Source organism: Chlamydotis macqueenii, chromosome 3 (genome assembly GCF_036417535.1).
Source record: "Chlamydotis macqueenii isolate bChlMac1 chromosome 3, bChlMac1.mat, whole genome shotgun sequence".
NCBI lineage: Eukaryota > Metazoa > Chordata > Aves > Otidiformes > Otididae > Chlamydotis > Chlamydotis macqueenii.
The window spans coordinates 601,077-622,575 of record NC_141558.1 but is presented as its reverse complement, the minus strand read 5'-3'; the positions used below and the strand labels follow the sequence as shown (position 1 = coordinate 622,575).

At 51.0% G+C, this 21,499-nt stretch overlaps 1 protein-coding gene across 9 annotated transcripts in view; it reads left to right on the top strand.

Annotated features, from left to right (window-relative positions):
* DTNB (dystrobrevin beta) overlaps window positions 1-21,499 on the top strand; it is a 175,739-nt gene that overhangs the window by 71,157 nt on the left and 83,083 nt on the right. For all 9 annotated transcript variants that reach the window (XM_086743545.1, XM_086743544.1, XM_086743543.1 and 6 more), the window contains one exon: window positions 10,243-10,320. In XM_086743545.1, coding sequence (XP_086599671.1) covers window positions 10,243-10,320 — 78 coding nt within the window. The remainder of the gene's footprint in view (window positions 1-10,242; window positions 10,321-21,499) is intronic.

Below are 21,499 nucleotides of genomic sequence, written 5' to 3'. Positions count from 1 at the left end.
GAAAGTTAGAGCTCTCTTCTTTAAGTGCGCTTTGACTTTGGACAGACTTTCTTTTTTATTTAACAGGAGAAATAACGGGTGGCAATTCCCCACTTTTCGCTGGAGTTTTTGGTGTTTTGTTGGGGGATCTCACAGGTGGCCCAGAGCTGGGGACCGCGTCGGGCCTGCTGCCCGGCCTGGCTCCCGATGGGACCAGACAGCCCTTGCACAGAGTGGGGATGGGGGAAGAGGCGACAGGAGTTTGTCGTTGCCCTGTGGCCGTGTCTACACGTGCCGGAGAGCCGTGCACCGAGCCCGTCGTCGTGCCTGGGGTGCGGCCGTGTGAAACCTGGGCGCCAGATCGGGGCTGCTCCCGAGGCCGCGGTCCCGTGAGCCAGCCCACCCGTGCCAAGGGCAAGGCAGCCGGTTTTTGTGAAAAGCCGCGTCATCTCATCCCCAGGTGCCATTTCAAAGGCAGCACATTCCCTTTGGATGAATTGACACTCAATTTGTTCCACTTTGAAGCGTCTGGTTTCCAGTGCAGTCTGTTTCTGGTGTTTCCTGTGCACGACCTTTCCGTGAAGATAACACAGCCCTGTTACTCCGAGGCCGTGCCTTCGGCTTCCTTGCTCCATTCGAGGAGCTTCCAGTGCCGGTGCAGCTCTGGCTGTTCCCTTCCACAAAACCAAGCCTTTCTAGTCCTTTGCTCCGGGTGCTTTGCTGCCGCCGCCGCTTTCGCGGAAGGGTGAGTCGTGGTCTGTTGTGGCTCCTGCATCGCTGAACAGTTGTGCCTCTGTCACGAAAGGCAGAATTGGTCTCTGCGCAAGAGCACGGACTGGACAAACCAGAGACGCTGTGGGTCCAGGTCCTTCCCGCGGGTGTGACCGAATGCCCTTTCTGCCTGAAAGTGAGGAGATCTGATCTGAAATAGCTTCAGAATACAAACACAACTCCAGCGATTCCACTCTCTCTAAAATTTTCCCACTGTAGCAGTGTGTTTTGATTATCAGGGTTTCCTGAGGTAAAGCAGAGTAAGACTTTAAAACTATTTCAAGAATCACAGGATCATTTAGGTTGGAAAAGACCTTTAATATCATCGAGTCCAACCATTAACCCAGCACTGCCAAGGCCACCACTAATCCATGACCCTAAGCACCACATCCACGCGTCTTTCAAACACCTCCAGGGACGGGGACTCCACTGCCTCCCTGGGCCGCCTGTTCCAGTGCTCAACAAGAAGAAATTGTTCCCACTATCCAACCTAAACCTCCCCTGGTGCAATTTGGGGCTGTTTCCTCTCACTTGCTGCTTTCCACCCTTCGCCTCCTTCCCTCCTTTATAAGGAGTGAGGAGGTAGTTTCTTGTTTCTTAATCCAAGCTCCATCTAAGGTTAAAAAAAAACCAACACAAAACCCACTAAGAAAAGATGTGATGTATTATATAATACATCATACTGCCTCTAAAAAATGTATTTCATGTTATCGAGTATTGTCCTATGAAAGTAGCCGGAAAGCCCCTCTGTTTTCTAGGCGTGAGTAGCGCTGGAGCTCAGCTTTCAGCCTGCGGCTGGAGCACAGCCAGCGTTTTGAAACATTGCCTCCCAAGCCCTCCTGCCCAGAGACAGCAGAAGCCCTGGGCTTGATCCTGGGGTCCAGCCGAGCTCTGCGTGGGGCCGGATTCGGCAGCAGCTGCCCAAGGGGGGAAATCTGGCGGCCTGACTGCGGAGTTGCTCTCTGGGAATTCTGTGGGTGCCAAAGGCTGCCGCAAGCACGGCTGCAGACCTGGCGAGGAGGGAAAGGAAAGCCTAAAAGGAAAAGAACAAAACCCTTCTTAAAGTACGGTGGTTTTGTTTGAGGTCTGTTCTGCGTGCGCTGCAGCATCTGCCCACTGCCGTGTTCCAGCCTTACTTTGTGACTATGGAAATTCTGCCTTCCTGAGATTTTATCACACCGTGTCTTCACGAAGAGAAGGTCCAACGTAGCAGCAGAACAACCGACGTGCGTTGCACGGAGGCGGCGTCTGGCAGGGACCCGCTCGCGTGCGGCAGTTGGCTGTTGGAGAGTGCGGGCCGTAGCTGCCTGCCCACGCCACCTTGCATTTGTGGATTTGGCCTCTTGAACTGGGCTGGTCGTTCTTGCGTTTGTGTCTGGTGGGCTCTTCGGTGTCGTCCATTTGTCTTCAGTCGTTGTAAGAAATCACGTTTACGGCAAACAAATGTTTCCAGAACTTTTCCTGCTGTGAGGCTTTTCCCGCACGTTTGTGGGCAGAAGAGCTGCGAACACACGCCCAGATGTTACCGCGGTGGTTTCCTAATTCAGCGCTCGTGAAGTCCAAGTGAATCATCAGACGTTTAACTCGAACCACAAGTACAACAGAGATCAGAAGATTTCCTTTAATTACTTCCTGTGCAAAGTGGAAAAAAAAAAAAAAATCAGGTATTTTGTAAAAAGCCCTGGAGTTTCCAGGCTGAGGAGCGTGCCGCAGCCGTGGGAGCGGTTCCTGTGCTTTGCTCGCTGCAGTTTCTGCTCTTTGGATTTTATTTCTTTGCTTGTGTACTGCGGTCTGGTTTTATTAGAAATAAATCAAATTTATGTGTAGGTTGCCATCAATCACCACGTAATTGCTGAACAGGAGGTTTGGAATGACGATCCTCTGGAAAGCATGCCTTCCAGCTTTCAGTTGTTCCTTGTTTCTTTGCTGAACCATCGCTGCTTTTCAGGCTCCCTCTTGCACTGCAGTCCCTGAAGTTGAGTGTAGTTCCGTGCGTGTTCGCGCAGAGCCAAATGCAGCAGAACCCCTCCGTTCCCGGCGGCTCTCTGTGGTGGTCGTGTTTGCCTGCCTTGCCCCAGCATCTCCCGGGGATGGTGCTTCGGCTGCCGGCCATGAGCCCTCCTGCCCTTTGCAGTCGTTTGCCCAGGATGAGGTCTGTTTGTGCTCCCCGTCTGCTAATTCAGCGAAAGGGCTGATTCTGGCCCCCTGTTCTTGGCTCTCTGTTGCGAACTTTTATTTTTCAGCAGCAGCTATTGCATTTTTAAATAGATTTTCCTTTTCTTCACTGGCCTGCCCCAGTGCCTCCTGTTGAGCGGATGTGTTGATCTTGCATTCCGCTTTCCCAGGCGCGCAGTCGGAGGGAAAGGGCAGCAGGGATGGTTACTTAGATTTGCATAACGAATAACGGGCCTTGTTTATGGCTTTGGTTGTGTATCATAAACTGTACAATAGTCACTCTTTCATTGCCACCTACTTAATGAGTAATGAGAGGATGAGGGTTCCTACAGCAAATAGCAGTAAAGGAATTACTGTCTGAAATGGAACAAATTTGTTCGGTAGAGGGAAGAGCGGACAGAAAACTCACCCGTCCGGTGCTCGCTGCTCCCGGGTGGCTGGTAGGACCCGCTAACGGCCGAGCTGCTGGGTTTCAAAGCAGGCAGGTATCTGACCCCCTTAACCTCCAGGATTGTCTCGAGGAATTGTTGAACTCTTCAGACACGTAGGGTGGAAGAGCAAGGACAGGGTTTCAGTAAGAGGTCTGAAGCCATTTTCACCTAACCTTATTTAAAAGTCGCTCTCTGGACTGCTGCCGAAGCTTCGGCGTGCCGCCGCATCCCGCGATGTCCCTGTCCACTCGCGCCAGCCCTGCGCTTTAGATGTACCGCGTGTCTGCGTTGCACAGAGAGCCCGCGCTGTGCGCGGTGTCTGCCCCAGAGTCCCTGCTGTTTGCACTCAGAGCTCTGGAGCACACTCCGGTGTGTTCAGTGAGACGCTTCTCTTGCCTAGCGTGGGCTAAAGCTTTCACTTTCAGTCGGTCTGTGTCCTGTTTGGCTGGGTAATAGCCAGGGCTGTGTAAAGCCGGGCCTGAAAGGCTGTTACAAAGCGCGTGCACCTTTTATGTTCTGGTCTTCCCAGCTGCTTGCTCACCCCTCCTGGGCCTGCGTAGGTTTACAAGCGTGGAATCGTAGAATATCTCCAGTTGGAGGGGACCCGCAAGGATCATCGGGTCCAACTCCTTTGATGTTGGTGAGAACCCTGGTGCCGACTGCTCTGTTTCTGCAGATCATCCCGGATCAGACTGTTCCAAACCTCTGACGTAAAAAGGAAAGGCTGGCTGATTTTGGATGAGGTATGTGGGGGTAGTTGACCTGGCATAGGTTGCTCAGAGGGGTGGTGGAGTCCTCGTCCTTGGAGGTGTTAGGAACCTGCGTGGGCAGCCTGCTCTGGCTGATCCAGCTTGGGCAGGGAGGCTGGACGAGGTGGTCTCGAGAGGTCCCTTCCGACCTCAACGGTTCTGTCATCTGAAATACCCAGTTGCGGGAACCAGCCCAAGATGCTGGGGCAGGGTGACCAAGCAGTGCCAGACGTCGCTGGTTGACTCGCGATTGTCAGTTCCCTGTCTGCCACCAGTGGTGCGAGGGCTTTGCCTGGTCGCTGCTGCTGAGCAAACACCGTTCTGCAGCAGGTTTCTCATTAAGCGCTGTGCGGCTTTGATTTCAGAGGGAAACCGGAGGATGCAGAGTCAAAGCCCTGCATCGAGCCGTAGCGTTACTGGGGATGTGAGTGTGCCTGGGACCGTGCCTTGCCAGCGCAGCCAGCTGTCTCTGCGCCGTCGCATCCGTGCTCTTCCTCTTGCTTACCTTCCAGGAGAGTCTGGCCACATCCGAACTGCTTACTGCGAGTCCTTCCTGCTGGCTCCCAGGAATTGCTGGGGAGGGAGCTGTTCGACTCACGCCAAAGCTGCGCTCGGCTCTGCTAATGATTTAAACGTGCAGATGATCCTGGTCCAGGATACTGGAAGGCTCCCTGGCACTGTTTCACTTACCGGTGTAAGTGGGGCCAAACGGCTCTGGATCAGGCCATCAGACTGCGTTCCTGAAGATTTCTGGGACACAGACTGTAGGAACAGTTCGAAAATGAGGCATGCTGGAGTAGGCTCTAAGTCTTTAACTTGGCAAATGATGTCTCCCATTTTCATTATTATTTTTTGAGAATTTGCCATGCAAGGGAGGAAGATTTCAGTTGTATTATCAGCATAGAGCATTTTCCATAGCGTAAACTGGCTTTATCCTCTTTCACTGAGAGACGACACCGACCATTTCCCTGTTCCCTTGGACCTTCTCCCCCCATTCCACCCTTCCTTTTGGTTGTTTACATCCAGTGGTCGCTTTGCTGGCACTAGACCCGATGGCCGGGATATGCTTTCTTTTCATGGTTGTGTTGTGTGCCTTTGTCCTATTGCCTCCCTCTGGCTGGGGAGGGGAGAGACTCCCTTCTCCTTAGAGCGACCTGGTGTCCTTGTGCTGCCTTGAACGCCTACCAACTCTTGCCTTGCTTGTGACAGACGGGAGGATCGGAACGGGAGAAGTGGTGAGACTCACAGGCGAAGTGCATCTCAGGCGTTTGTCTCTGTATCTGTCTTCCTTTGCCGCTGCTTGGTAGGGTCTTCAGTGAACTAGCGAAACAGAGTCAATCTCCTCGATACACGGCCCTGGAAGAACGTGTCCTCCTTTGCCCTTTGCAGTAAAATTGGCCAGAAAGGAAGCTTAAAAACAAAACAGCAGCCATAGATCCTGTATCTTATCATCTTAAAGATAAACAAGACCTGCTCGAACAACAGGAAGCACAGGCAGCCCACTAATCATCTCTGGTGTGAATAATGTCCGTGTTGTCCCGTAAAATAAATGACGTATCATCCAAGCGCAGTAACGCCTTTGCTGGCGTTGATGAACTTAGCAGTCGATGCGTAACGACAGAACGACAGCTTTTCTGAATGGGATGTGCACACACACCTTCTGGCAAACAAACCAGCAAGTCTGAGTATCAAAAACACGTTGTTTGTTTTGTTAAATGTGCTGATTATCATCAAATCACAGAAGGGTTTGGGTGGGGAGGGAGCGTTCAAGGCCACCCAGCCCAACCCCCTGCCAGGAGCAGGGACATCTCCAACCGGATCAGGTCGCTCAGAGCCCCGGCCAACCTGGCCTGGAATGTTTCCAGGGATGGGGCATCCACCGCCTCTCTGGGCACCCTGGGACAGTGCTCTACAACTCGCATTGTAAACAATTTTTTCCTAGTATCCAATCTAAATCTGCCTCCCTCTATTTTAAAGCCATGACCCCTCATCCTGTCCCAGCAGGCCCTGCCGAAGAGTCTCTCCCCACCTTTCCTGCAGCCCCCTTTGGGCACTGGGAGCCGCTCTCAGGTCTCCCCGGAGCCTCCTCTTCTCCAGGCGGAGCAGCCCCAGCTCTCCCAGCCTGGCCTCACAGCAGAGGTGCCGCAGCGTGCTTGTCCCCACAGCGTGGAGGTTGCTGTGAGAGAGGGAGGCTGAGACAGCCGTAGGTGATAATTCAGGACTAATCGATTTCTTATTTCTCGTTTTTAGACAAGGTTACTCTCATATTTAGACAAGACTGCTGAGATGTGGCAGCAACTTCAGTTACAGCTGGAGCTCATAGGTTTTACTACAGGTGGGAGACGGGTTTTTAGTAAGAGTAGGTACTAGCGACAGAGAAAAGTCAAGATCTTTGCTGATTTTATTAGAATTAGGGCAAATGCCTGTAAAAGCCTGTTGGCACGTTTAGGAAGATGATGCAGAAATCTAACAACAGAATACCTGTCTTGGGTTGGACCAAAAAGCTGTTTTGTCCAATATCTTGTTTCCAGGAGTAGCCTGGCATGGACACTGAGTGAGGGAGTTGGTCCTGAGAGGCGAGACAGAGGGAATATTCGTACATGAATCTGTTTTGGAAAAATAAAGGAAGAGAAACAAGTGCTGGGGCTGGAAAGCTCGGGTGTGTGAACCCTCTGTAAAGACTATTTAAGGTATTTTAGCTTCAGAATTCAGTGTATGGCATTTGTGTGGAAAAGCCTCTGAGTTTCTCTGCTGTGGGTGAGTAAACTGTTTAAAATGACAGCTTAGTGATGGCATACCTGCGTTGTTCTAGGAGCCCCTCCTTCCTTCCTTCCTTCCCAAATCTGTGCTGTGCGCAGCGGGCTCTCATGACCCCTGCTTTCAAGCCCTCTGCAAACCCCTGCTATTTATTTCGTTCGGGTAGCGCCTGCCACGGCTGGGCGATGCTTCGGCACGTGGGAGCCTGCGGTCCCTGGGCGGAGTCGGAGTAACACAAGTCCCCAAAGCTGTGGGTTTTCTTCCGCGTACCCGGGCCAAAGGAGCACCCCCATCGTTTGGGGGTGCACAGCTGGCAGGATGAGTCCCTGTCCTGGCTTGAGCCTGCTGCGCTGATATCTCCTCGGTTATTTCCAGTTACACGGAGAGGGACAGCGCCTCAGGCATCGTGACCGAACGCGTGAGCACCTACTTCAGTGCTAACCAGCAACGTACCACCTAAAATAAGCGTTTTATTTTTGCGAGGGACACTCCTGTTTTTCAAGCTACTGAACGTTTATGCGGTATATGCCTTGGACCTCGCATGTCGTCGCTGCCGACGTCCTGATTTACGCTCTCTGGCACGGGCTGACCGCCGATCTCCCAGCTGCTTGGCCAATGCCACTTTTTGTAAGCATCATGAAAAAAAGAGAATTTCAGGAGTTTGATTTCTCAGCTTCTGTGGCTGCCACACTTGTCCCACCTGCCGGGGATCTGAAAGATTTCTCTTATTCGCTGCGCGTTTTTAGGTGCTTTTCCTCCCAAGAGCACCCGAGGCTGATTCCATACTCCTTACATGGCAGATAAGTTAAACCTGAAAAATTTAACCAAACAGAGGAAGCTTTGAAGGAAAGTTGTAAGCTGTTCTTGACACACATAGCAGTTCCTTTAGTTGTTCTAGTGTTTCAGCTACGTTGTGGGCAGAGACTCACTTCTTCTGAGTCCAGCCTCTGAGTTTCTCTGCCAGCGATGGTTTGGGGATTTCTCCTGCCTCACGTCTCTGGTTTATAGATTATAGAGGCAGAAAAGTCTCTCCTTGTAGGTAATTCAAGAACATTTGTCTTTTTTCTGTTATGTTGGTAGACTGTAGCAGGTGCCAACTGTCATGAGCATCTCAGAAGATGAGTTCAGTTGCGAGAAGTTTGGGGAAAATAAGATTGACCTGCCCCGAAAGCCCCAGGTTTACGAAGGCAGCTCTGATTACCCCAGAGGTGTTGTGTACGTGGTTACAGCATCCTCCTGCTTTCATGAGCAATGCAACTTTTCTGTCACAGTTATACAAGAAAATATAGTGAAGAGATATTCCCTGACCGTGTGTAAATGGCCTCAAGAAACTCTCTGGACTGGGAAAGGCTTTATTGGACGTAGTAAAGAAGACAGAATTGTGCTATTAGAAATCTTTCAACCAGGTATTCGTATTTATTTTTTTTTTCTTCCCCTTTATCACTGTTAGCAAGGATTTAGCTGGAAAATTGGGGACGCTGGTATTTACAGAACTGGAATGAACTTGTGGAAGTGTCTCGTAACGATACTAAAACCAGATTGTGAATGGCGAATCACCTCCACTTTCTTGTTAAAGAGTCACATCAAAGCAGCATTGTAGTAAAATCAGGAATTCCCCTTCGCTCGGACCAGCAGACCCACGCAGGTGAGCTTCTGTGTGCCGACGGACAGTGTGCCCTCCCGTGCGGTTGGTGAGTTCCGTGGCAGCGCGTGCGGCTGCGTGCGCCCGTGGACCCCTCGTTCTGGGCGCTCCCTGAATGCGGTGCCACGTGACTGAATTCGCTTCCCCTCAAAGAAGCAGGAGCGCTGAGGTGGTGCTTGTGGTGTCCGGGCGCACGGAGTTTAAGGAAACCGTTTGTCCCTCCCAAAGGAGAAACCCAGCTAGCGCATGCGGAAACTCCAGCAAGAGCTGCGGCTGAAAAATGCAGCTTTGGCTGCAAACGCTGCTCCTTGTAGCTGTTTCTCTCACGGCCCCTGCGTGTGGCAGAACGCAGAGCTGGCCGGTGAATCCCGAGGGAAAAGGGGAGTTTGGCATTGTGGATGTGGACAGAGCTTTCCTTGCTTTCTGTGGATGAAGAGTGAGTAGGGAGATAAAGGGGCAGAGGACAAGCACTGTTAATTAACCGCTCGTTACCACGGGGTGTATCTGTATGTTCACTAGCAAAATTAGTGCCTTCCCACGCGCCATGGCGTGGCAGCCTGTCAGCTCCCCAGCGCGTTCGGATCCCATTTCTGCTTTTTTGTATGGTAAGAAGTTCCTTTTCTGAAGGAGCACATTCGCTAAATATCTTATGACCCCATCATTTATTGATAAAATGCTCTATTTAGAGCAGCGTTAAGGTTGAACACGCAGCACAGGAACTCTGGGCGCATCTGTCCTGAGCGAAGACTGAGCACTGAAGTGCTTCTGCACTCAAATCCCCCACGGAATGCGGTGAGGTCTACAGGGCGTATATTCCTCGTGATTTGACGTGTTTGACATCCAGGTGATTTTTTTTTTCTTAATGGTTGTTTGATTCTCCGCATTACTGGGCTCTGGAAATTGCTGAGTGAAGGGAAGGACGCGGTGAAGAACTGAACGCGTGTTCCAGGGAGGCGTGCAGGGAAGCGTGGATCTGCACAAGGCTGCGCTGGCTGATGTGCAAACTGAGCTTCTATCTGCGCATGGACAACCCTGTGCTTCCCCGAGTGTCGTGTTAGCGGGTGACGGGTGTGTTTGAGTGTCGCTGGAGGGTAAACGTGGGCAGATATTGGTTCTGTGATGGAAGCTGCTGCGGTTCCTCTCTCCCAGGCCGTGAATTCACAGGCAGAGCTGCTGGGACGTCCCGTGTGGGCTCCTGTCCTCCCGCGCCCCGCCAGCCGCGAGCACCGCATGGCCACGGCACTGTGGCACTGGGAAACTGGCAAGCAACGGGAGCATCAGCCCGCGGCTGTATTTTATAGGGCAGTCAGGAACACGAGGCTCTGTCGGTTTGGTTTGTTCCAACTAACTTTATCGTATGAAATAAAAACCAAACAGATGGTGCATGTGGTTGTTGTAGCAATGATTGCTTGATATAGTAAATCTTTGCCTAGTTTCTTTAAACACTTCAAATAATTGCCCCCATTTGAACGGTTCCTACATTTGCTTGAACTCCTAGACAGTGCCAAGGTCAGTTACGCACTGAGGAAGGTTGATTTTGTCTTTGTGACCTGTGAACGGCGCGGAGCAGTCAGCCCAGAGCCGGGCGGGCTCTCCCCGTGTCTCTGTGCAAAGCGATTCCTGCCGCTCCCTGCCCTGCTGCTCTCACGCAGCACGGTGATGTCCTGGTCCCCGCTGCTGGGTTGGTTCCCTTTTCGGTTTTTTAAATCACTGACTGGAGTCACTATTTCTGTTTCAGTCCTCCTCGGCCTCAGACGAACATGAACGATGCCATGGTGACCCACCCATCTTCTGGAGCACCTACCCCGACAAAAAGGTACGCGTGCCTTGCGGCGTTGGCTGATTGTTTCTGCGAGAGGAGGAAAAATGCAGTGTGGATTTTGTATCACTAGGGCTCTTCTAACAGATTTCAGGTACCACTGCCGCTTCAAAGTGTGCGTGCAGCGTTCGTAATACGTGGAATTGTTCGTAAAGCTTCATTTTGTTCTCCCTGAAGAGTGATTTCCTTTTATTGGAAGAGGTGTTACTACATGAGTGTGAAGAAACATCTAAAGAGATTTTTGGTTTTCTTTTTAAACAGAGCTGGTCTGGGAAAGGCTGGTCTTGTTGTATCATAGGCTCCGCTGCTGACGCAGGAGAGTAACTGTCCTGCTGAGACACGTCGCGGCAGGAGCGTGCTGCCTTGCGTGGCTCACGCTTGCTCTCCACGCCAAACACAGCTGAGCCATCAGAGTTCTTTTGGGTTTCCCATGGCTGCTAGAGGCATCTGAGTTGAATCTGGGTTTACGTGTACTTGGTTAAATGCATGTCAATTGTTGTATGGTTATTCCTATGTAAAAATGCAAAAACCAGTTGAATCCCATATTTGCACTTTTCTTTCTCGGTAAGATATGCTGGGAGACGAGCAAGGTGGTGGCTCGCTGGAGACTTCCCTGCTCCACAGCTGCGGGTGGATAAACGCTCCCGGCAGGGAATGAGGAGCCGAGCCGGCGCTGCCGTAGTGACAGGCTGGTACTGCAGAGGCGAGGCCGGCCCCTCGTTTTCAGCAGCAGTCCTTCAGGCAGAGGCAAGCAAAGATCCCTGTGCTTTCCTTCTGCTTGCCTTGACAAAATAAGTCTGTGCGTATGCAGGTTTGAACTGTCTGTGTTTAAATTATTTCAAAATCCGTCTACAAGTCATTTTGTGTAGTGTCAACAAAGGCTGTGCAGTGGGCAGCGCGCTGTAGGACTGCAAACATGGGACGGGAGAGAGTCCCCGTCGCTGGAGGTTTTCAAGATGCAATTGGGCAAGGTGTTAGATGATCTTATCTAGAATCACAGAATCACAGAATCTTTAAGGTTGGAAGATACCTCCAAGATCATCAAGTCCGACCATCAATCTAACACCAGCGTGCCCAGTAAACCACGTCCGGAAGGAGCGAGTCCTAGGCTCCCTTCCCCACGAAAGGCTGGACCGGATGATCTCATGAGGTCCCTTCCAGCCTGGGCTGATCTATGAAATATGCCTTTTGCTGAATTAGAAGCGGAGAGGCTGAGAGAGCGGACAATTCCCAAAGCCAGTGCTTTACGGAGTATTGAGTCCTTAGGGATGTGACTCGTAACATCTTCTCGTTTCTTGGGTTTCAGGCAACCTTGTGGGCAAGGTCTCTTGCATTGTCTCCACCTTGAGCCGCTGTTTGGGGTCCAGGTTTGTTCGCTGTCATGCAGACAGCAGTTGTTTCAGATCTCTGTCAGAGAAGATCTTGCGTTAGGCAGGCGTGTCCTCTGTGCACACAAGCGTGAAACGCTTCCCAGGCCGCAATGTCGGCCAGGTTCTCCTGCAGCCTCTTCATCCTCTTGCGTAAGAGATCTTAGAGTGAAGCAGTATAATCCTCCGTCAGTTCTGACTCGGGAGCAACAGTTAGTTTGGGTGGCGACCACCCGTTCTTTGGTTTCTACCGACGTTTCCCATTTTCTTAATCTAAGCTGGGCAATTTGCATTTATAAAATCTCTAATTCCGCAGTCAGCAAGACCGTCTCACCTGTCTGGTGGGGAGAGCTTCGTGGCGCAGCCCTGTCGTGCTCCGGCTCACCGGCGTCTCGCCTCTCTCCGGTACGCGGTTAGTTTCTGTGCTGGTCGGTGGGCCTCTTTGTCTGTCGGAATAACGTAGTCCCAGGATTTTTCATTCCTCAGCTTCTTTCCTCTCAGAGATCTCTTTTTTTCTCAGATATTTCTACTGTGTTATCTGTAAAAATCGTGTCTGGTCTGGAAGAAGAGGACAGAGTGAAACCTCAGTAAGATTATCTACAGCGTGTATCTCTGTTTGTTGCTTTGCAGGATACCAGGAGACAGGCTCAGGCGAGATGCAAGCCCAGCACTGGTGTTCTGCAGGGTGGTCTCTGATGGAGGGGACGCAAGCCTCCACAGATGTTTCAGTTGCCCATTTAATTGAAGCAGATCTGAACAAATACATTACCACTAAAAGAGCAGATGAGAAGAGGAAACCAATATGGGCTTTGTTGCCATCCAGAAACTCATTCAGGATGTGTCTTTCACATCATCATCTGCCAGCTGTGCTTCTGTTCCTCTGTGGGCAGGGCCCAGCCTTCCTAGACCCTTAATGTGAGACGGGGGTGGCACAGCAAATGCCAGGAACGTACCGTATCCAGCACTAATCCAAAATCAGAAGAGGGCTGTGTATTACGACCTGACCCTTCAACTTGTTTTCTTGGCCACGTAGACCTTACGCTGTTGAGATAAGGCATAGTGGAACGGCATTTCTGTGTGGGATAGTGGAGGGAAAGGAAATCAGCAGCTTTGGTAAGCACGTATTCGTAGGTAAAGTAGTCTTGAAGGTAAACCCTGATGAGATTGTGACTGAACCTCTACATCATCAGGGCTTTGTGGGTCCGAGAATTTTGTGCTGATATGGCATCCTGTCACCCATGGTGACAAGTAGCAGATGCTTAGCTAGGGTGATAGGCAGCAAGCCGCTAGGTCAAGTCAGTAAGTCAGAGTTTGCTCTTGGTTTTTGCGTTTGCTCCTGTCTCGCAGCACTCAGCAGTTTGCTTCCTGATTTGCAGTATGTATGGAGACCACTGCTTCATAAATCCGCCGTCCAAAGTGAGTCCTACAATTCAGTTCTGGCCTGTTTAAGAAAAACTCTTCCTTTTTTGTTGTAACATTCACCTGTTACCCTTCTTCATTCTACGGAAGGTTCTATATGTCCCACCTGCTTCTAGCCCAGGAGTCTTTGTCTACTTAATCCTTCCTGGCACAGAAGGCAATCCGTGACTCGGATCATGCTCATTGTACTTTTCAGTACCTCTTCTTCTCTCAGCATTTCTTTCTGATGTGGGGTGACCAGACCTGCACCTGATAGTCAAATCTGAGCCCACTTTGGTGTCCCCGTCCCATATTCTTCTGCTTGTGTGAACGGCAGGGATCCACATACCTCTTGTGAGCCCAGACTGTCGCAAAGGCGCAGAGCTAAAGAAATCTTTCTCTTTGCCACCGTGGGCAAGAATATGCATGGAGCTGGAGCTGATCACAAGAATCTCAGAAATACTGGATGCAGAAATTGCAGTGATCAAGGGAAACGTGAATAGGTTTTCAACAGTGCTACCAAGATGAGTGTTTGCCTGATGAGGACATGATAGAATCAGCCACAGGGCTTTAGGATCACCAGCGCCCTTTGGCTTGGAGCGGTGTTGTACTTGTAAAGGAGCGAGGTCTCTGTTGCTGTCTGTTGTTCAAGACAAGATCAGGTAGGCCAAGGATAATTCAGAAATAAAGACTTTGAGAAGTCAGACCTGTTTGCACATATGGCATGTCATCTGCCTCTACGCACCCCGAAATTGCCGACTACCAAGACTTGCCTAAAAATTTCCTCATGACAATCAGTTGTCGTTGGTTCACTCAGACCTCATGTATCTGTAGAAGGGAGCTGAGCGTGATCATCAAAAAACCTGGAGGGTAACAAAACTGTTAAGATCGGCTGCTTCAGCCATTGGGGTAGATCCTTGGTCACATTACCAAACAACGCAGCTCATGTTCTGAAAAACGTGCAAGTAACTAGATGACTTCCCATTTAAAGGCATGGAACTTTCCCGTACTCTGATAAATACGCCGTTCCCTCAGTAATTCCAAGGCTGCACTGAGGTGATTCAGGATGAAGACCTCTGTAGCACATATACTTTACAGATGGCCTCTCCAACAAAGACTAAGAGAAGAAGTTGGAATAAATTTGGAATAAACACCAAAGAAGCGACCTGATTCTGCAAAATGATCCTTATTGTCATCCTTTGTCCGCAGCTGGCTCTTCCTGAGGGGCAAGACATTCACATAAGGGTGGAATGGCACCAGACCAGTCCAGAACGTATCTTTAGAAAGCCAAAATCGTCTTACCTTCAAGTGTCATCTTTTGTCAGGCATCACGAGAACTCACAGGCAGCAAAGACATGGTAGATGCCCTCCTCAGTTGTCACCATACCCGTACTAGTGCCCGCCTCTTGCCGAGGTCCTGGTTCATCCCTCTCCAAGGATCCCACTTTCAGAATTCTGTTAGGGAAGGTTACTTCATCTAGCAGGTTCTGCGGCAGTTCGTGGGAAGAGGCTGCTTCTCTCTGTAGTTGCTTATTCCAAAGAAGGAATGGGGTGCTTCTCCTCTCCTGGCCCTGGGGGGAGCGGACAGGCTGACAGGCAGCCTGAGGGTCAGGTAGTAATGTGTGCCTCCATCGTTCCACTCCTCAGGCTCTCAGCTTGCGGAACACGTGCTCCTCCGTAACCACCCAACAAGGCCTGGGAAGTACCTGAGGCTGGCAGTGGGACCCCGACACATCTCTGGAAAGGTATTGTCGTTCAGACTCCACGTAGTGCCTTTGTTCTTCGCCAAATATCTGCTTGTGGTGGCTACCTACTCCTCTGCAGGTGTTGGGTCGGTTTTATTCGCACAGTAATGAGAAATACAGGTCTTCAGCAGGGCTCCTCTGTTTGTTCGGCCGAGGCGCTACAAGGAGTGCTCAGGGATCGCCGTTTCAGGTTATCGCGTTTTGCGATCCAAGCTGTTTCCGTCTCTGCGAGGCGTGCCTGCTGGCGTTATGGAGTTGAACTGCACTGAAAGTGCCTCTGAAGGTGGCATAGATTGTCTGAATCAGGCCGTGTCCACACGTACCAAAGGAATGCTGCTCTCCAGGATTTACCTGATACCGCTAGAACTTTGGCTCAGGTCAGGAATGCGTATTTCCAAAAGAATACAGAAACCCTGCAGAATTAATTGTGAGGGAGCTGTAGAGATGCCTGGAAGCTGGCAGTGTGCTGCTGAAGGAGCATTGCCTGCTTAGTTTGAGGAGGGCAGAGATGCGATTCCATTGCCAGGTTACAAATATTTACACGTGGAAGTGTATCCAATAGCGGTGGGGGGTTAGCTGTGCGAAGAAGGCGTTGCAGGGACCGGGAACTTCTGCATGACCTCTGCACGTGGCCAGCCGCGTGGCTGCGGATTGTGTGTTCGGTAGTAAGCGTGAAGGCTGAAATATACTTGGCTCTTGCCTCGGCTTGAAGGAGGCTCTCTGTTTGTCTCAGCACGTGCCCATCCATACCTGGTGTAATGTTCCAGAGCCTCTCGTGCCCTGACGGAGCCACTGAATACGTGGGAGCATTATTGGTTCGTCTGTCTCGTGTCTGTTATCTGTGTGTCCTCCATTTCGGTAATGGAAGACGTACAGGTGTCAGCGTCATAGCGTGAGGTAAGCAGGAGAAACAGGTTCTTCCTTCTTTGAAAACTTCCCGTATTTCTATTTCGTCGGTTGACATATGTCTGATTGCAATGTTTTCCCCAAGATTTTTTGCAGTTACTGTTGCTCTAGGTTGATCTGTGATGTAAGAGATCATCACTGACTCCGATTAAGCACCTCCTTTCCCTTGCTGGAGGCACCGTCACGTCTCGGCAGCGTGAAATGAAGATAGCGGGGTCGCTGCGTGAAATGAAGATAGCGGGGTCGCTGCGTGAAATGAAGATAGCGGGGTCGCTGGGGTGGCTTTGTGTGAGCTGGATTGAAATGGGCTGAAGCTGCTCAAACTGGCCGCTCTCCAGTGCCTTGGCTTCTTCTTGAAAGCCAAATGTGCTCCTAAAACTGGCTGTATTTTATATACCTGGGGTGAATGATGGATGCAGATGTTAGAAGTTCCATGTTTGCCTGTCTGTGGACACAAAATTCATCCTGAAAACAGGAAGGATAGGGGTCAGCCCGTCTTTGGATGTCCTCAGTGCAGAGAAAGAATGAAAGGGCACCAGCGAAGCACAGCAGCGTTTGCTGAAATAGATTTGATTCCTGTGATTATAGTATGAGCAAAGGCAGCATCCTGCCTAAATCCTTTCCGTCCTGGAGAGCGTTTTACACCCATTTATACCTCCGTCAAACCTTCCTTCACGCTGATGTAGTCCGGCTTCCACCAGCAGCCAATCCAAGAGGAAAGGTTTTTCTTCAGCTTTGCTTTATTTCCCTGAAAGACGGAGCGAATATGGATCAGTTTATTTGGAGGCGAAGTTGGAAGGAGCAGGAAATGCATACCTATGTGGGATTTTGTTGGAAAAAGAGCTGCTGCTGCAGTTTTGTAATTGCCTCCGCACAGAAGCTGCTGCCTGCGGGGTTTCCTGCAGATAGAGATGCAGCCAGCTGGAGCCTCTGGGTAGCTGGAAAAGCCTTTTTCGCCTGCTTCCTAGTAACGTTTTTAATAAGAGAAGGAGTTTAGTCGTAGTTGTGGATTGCACTCAGTTATTGGTGAAAACCGGCCTCGTTCCAGCACTTCTCCAGCGGGTGCTTGCCAGCTCCGGCCTGGAGAAACCGAGGCAGCGACCTGGCTCCTGGGGGCAGAGCGGGCAGCCCTCGGCCCAGGGTCTCCCTGGGGAAGAACAGCGAATATTTTGTACTGTTCGGGCGTTCTTGTGGTGGTTGGGTCCGTTCATTGGGCAAGGCGTGCCAGAGGACAGCACAGGGGCCGGCTGCTCTGCCGGGACGCGGCGACCGCCGTTCATCGGCAGGGGAGGACGGAAACCTCCTTTTGCGATTTCCTGCTGTTCAAAACAGGGAAATCGCCTCCCCTTGACAACCGTTTTGTTGGGAATGAGACTGAGCTGTAGAACAGGATTTTCATGCCTGAGCTCGCTTTTTTGTGAATAAAAAGCGAAAAGCAAGCAAGCGGAAGGAGTGCTTGCCGATGCTGCCCCTCAGTCCGTGTGCGTCTCTCAGTGGAGCCTCTGCCGTTTCCAGCCTCCTCATCCTCCGCTTTCCGTGGGATGAGGGGCGAGGAGCGCTGCGGATCCCAGCGTTTCCCTGACTGTGTTTTGCAGGAGGCAGGCAGCTTTCTGTCGTCGCTGAAGCGCTGTAGACAGAATGGGGTCGGAGAAGGGTTTTTTCGGGTAAGCGGGGAGGCCTGGGAACAGAGGTGTAGCCGTGGCTGCGCTCAGCCAGGAGGTTTTTCACATTTCCGTACGTAACGTTACAATTCTGGTATTTTCCATTTTGCAAAATGTGAGTTTCCAAAAGAAAACCCCCGATTGATTCGACAGCGTGTTTACGTGTGCGAGCGTGTCCGAACATCCGCTGAGACGTTCACCAAGGGGGAATTTTGGTGCAGCCTTGCCTGCGTTTGGAACCTGTGATACAACAAAACACGGCATTTCTCTGCTCTGTGCAGCCAACGAGCCTTTCGAAATCACTGGGGATTATTGTGGCTCTTCTGTAAGACTAGGCCAAGCCCATGAAATGTTATTTGTTTTAGCTGATTTATTTTACGTTACTTCAGGAAGAGATTTGTTTTCCTCGCGTTGTGGTCAATGCGCACTGTTCTTTCAGTAATTCTGTTCCCCAGGACAACCTGGCACAATGGGGTCAATGACACGCGTTTCCTTCGTTAACGGCCCGTCTGCCTCGGCAGCCGTGGTCGGTCTGTAGGTGGCCCAGCAGCGTTACGTCGCAGATCCGTGTTGGAATTTAAATGCGTTGTGTTTCGGTCTGGTTACCGTATCTCCCGTGTGGAAGCATGGATGGACCATTCTCTGGTTTTCCTGAAGGGCTCGTAAAGGTCTCTCCTGCCGTCATGGATCCTGTAGATGTGCCAGAGTGACAGTCATCTCAACGGCTCCGTTGCCTGCGCGAGGGCGTCTCCTCCCGGGCCAGCTGCAGCAGGCTCCCTTCGTGGCTTGTGTGGCCAAACCAACCCTTCGGGAGCGCGACCGGGCAGACCTGGTGTAGATGTCTGCTCTGAGACGAGAACAGTCTAGCGGTGCCGGTGTTCTGTCCCGCTGACGGCCAAGGGAGCGCAGACAGCCGGCTCGTGTTCAGCACCTGCAGAAATGTGTGTTCAGGGGCACAAAAGCTTCTCCCCTGGCCTGAGCAGGGTCTCTAACATAGATTCCGTTTGAACAACACAGCCTGTAAAAGAAGTCATTGTATTTGCTGCCTGTAGTACAACAAAATATTGCGTTCTTGTCTTCTGATTTCTAAGGAGCCTGGAGACGATGGACGTTGCCTTTGGTCAGGTGAAACATGTTCTTACAGCCTAGAAACAAATTATTTGCAACTGAAGATCTGAAGTTGAAAGGGAGATGATGTCACCTGCCTAGACAACATTCAAAAACCTTCTTTTTTCCTGTCTGGGAGGTTTTGTTTCTACTAACTCTAACTTGGATTTTTTTTCAGTCTTCTGCTCCCAGCGTCGCTGGTTGTCCCTCATACTCCTCCTGCCCTGACCTTTGTGTGTCCTGGTTTGACTTGGCCATCTCCAGTACATTGATTGCCCCTGAGTTGCGTCCTTCGGTGGCTTCGCAGATATGTGCACGACTGGAGAGCTTCCAGCTTTTTGATCGGACCTGCAGAACCGTCCTCTGCTGCCAGCTCCGCATGGATACGTTTCCTCTCTGTCACTGATGCTGTCCCTTGGGTTCTTTAAGTTTTTTGTTTGCTTGGCTAGCGTGATTTACCTTTGACACTTTCCAGTGTGCCTTCTTTCTCCTTTGTTCCCATGTCCACGTTCATCTCTCTGACGTTTCCTCCTAGCTGTCCAGTCACCAGTTCCACCTGGAAGTGGCTGAAACGACTGTTCTTGTCCACTGCCATTTTTCTGTGACACAGGTGGAGTACGTTCCTTTTCTTATCTCCTGCCTCCTAGACCTGGGTGACCTCTAGAGATCCGAGATCCGTTTTAGCCATAGTTTCAGCCGCAAAAGGTTTTGGGAAGGTGGTTCCGTAGCACGGGCCGGGGTGGATGGTGGTGGCTGGCGCTGCCTGGGTCGCTACGGGAGTCGTAGCCAGGGTGGTCGGGCGCGTTTGCACCGTAATGCCTTACATGTGCCTACGTCACACCAAAACAGGCTTTGTTTCTAGAAAGGGATGAAAGTATCGCTTGTCAAGAGAGAAGGTAGGTCCCCGCTCACGCGTAACCTTGCTCAATGCAGGTGTGACAGTACCTTAAAACGCGGTGGGAGGGAAGGGGGCGGCGAGGAGGAAGGGCGGGCGAGGACAAGGGTCAGCGTAATGAATCAGCCTAACGATTTCAAACAAAAAAAGTCGTGTTTCAGGACTTCCTGCTTAAACTGGCATCTAGATGCCTGTAGGCATTTATTTTGAAGCTGTGGTTTAAGTCCTCTGGGTGCAGTTGTGAGTCCGTGGGATGGGGGGTATGAGGCAGATGAGTAAGGTGAGAGCACGGAGAGTTGGATGGGGAGGAAAAAACGGTCCAAGGCGCCAGGAAGGGCAGTAGTTGGGCCGTTTACACACTGCTCTTAAGTGGCGATGGGATTCAAGATGAAGAGGAAAACATCTGGATAAAATACAAAAGAAACTGTGGGTTTGGAAGCTAGATGTGAGGGGGTTTCTCTTGCTGTGGGCACACGATGCGCCGGGGTAATGCAGACCGCGGCCGGGTCTCTGGGCAAGTTGCTCTCTGGGCAACTTGTGCCAGTGTTTGGCCAGCCTCGTACTAAAAAAGTGGATTTTTCTGTATTCAGATGGAATTTCTCATTTTGTGCCCATTGCCCCTGGTCCTGGCGGGGACCCCTCTCTCCACCTCCTGGCAGCTCTGTGATGCTGATGTTTTCATTTTGGTTGAAGTTATCTGTTTTTACACTTCCACATGTTTGATGTAAGTTTCCTGATTAAGATTTTAATTTTTTTTTTTTTTTTTAAGTAACTTAGCAGCAGCATACGTTCTCAATCAGTTTTTATCAGTGCTGTGATAAAAACCTCCTGCAGCCACGTTGCTGGCTCTTCATTCCTCCCTTTCCCGGCTCTCTTTAGTTCGAGTGTTACAAGCTCGCCGTTTTGCCCTGTGCCCTCTGCTTTCATGACGACGCCCGGCATGCTGCCGCTGCTGGACTGCGCCGCGTTTCCCTGCGTAATTATACTGTGCCATTTTCAGCTCGGATGTACGCCCCGCCGTCTCTCCTGCGTGTGAGAGCGGGGGGCGGGGGTCTGGAGGAATGAAAAGTTAATTGGAGCGCTGCAGGAAGGCGGCGGCCTCCCCGTGACTCTGAAGTCGGATGGCGTCACGCGGAGCCCCATCACCTCACCGAACGCACGCAGGTCGCTCAGAGGCACGGCTGTGGCTGGGGAATCGCTGTGCTCGGGTTCATCGGCTGGAGCGTGGTTAGCGTTAGCTAACTGGTGCCAGTTAGCGTTTTTGACCTGGACATCTATTTCAGTCAACCGTGGGGGAAAGGAATGTGACGGAAAATGGGAGCCCTCTGCCTTACGTCCTGGCAGCTCCTTCGAAAGCTCCGTCCCCTCTCCGCAGCCAGAGCAGCAGTGGGCAGCTCTGTATGGATTTACAAAGTTGGGAGCCAGCTTAACAGAAGTTTGCAGGGCTTTCTTGCTGTAAGTTATAGGATTTAAAATAAATTATCTATTTCACTTGGCTTCCCTGGTAGATCTTCAGAACAGAAATTAATTTAAGACACAAGAGCACCGTTTAAACGCCGTCCTGGTTCATTGGCGTGCCCATGGAGCTGCAGAGCCAAGTCTCGCGGTGTCAAACTGGGAGCGAGAGCCGAGGAGCCTTTCAAGCCCCTGACGTTCTCCCTGACGTGCGGTTACGTGTTCGAGCCCCGGGCATGGCTGAGCCCCCAGACCCAAACCTTCAGCCATCAGAAAAAAATTAAAATCTTAGTCAGGAAACTTATACCTGCAGATTCCCCTGGCCTCGGTTTTCTCTCCCCACTTCATACCGCTTCCCCTCTTCCCTCGGGAGCACGGTTAACGCTACTTTTTGCTGTCTTTTCACCGGCACTTTGCGTGGTGGAACCTGATTTTGCGTATGGTGGCTGTTGTTATACGAAAAGTGTGGGAAACGTGCTATGAAATCGTATTTTAATGCTGCTTTGGAGAACTCAGTTCCAGCATGTGGCTGACCTGGGGGGAGGAGCTGGTACTTCGTCCTTGATACCATCTTCAGAAAACGAAAAGATTCTGTGGTCATAGTGTAACTCTGAGTTCCTCTACCAGGGATATATTCTTTTT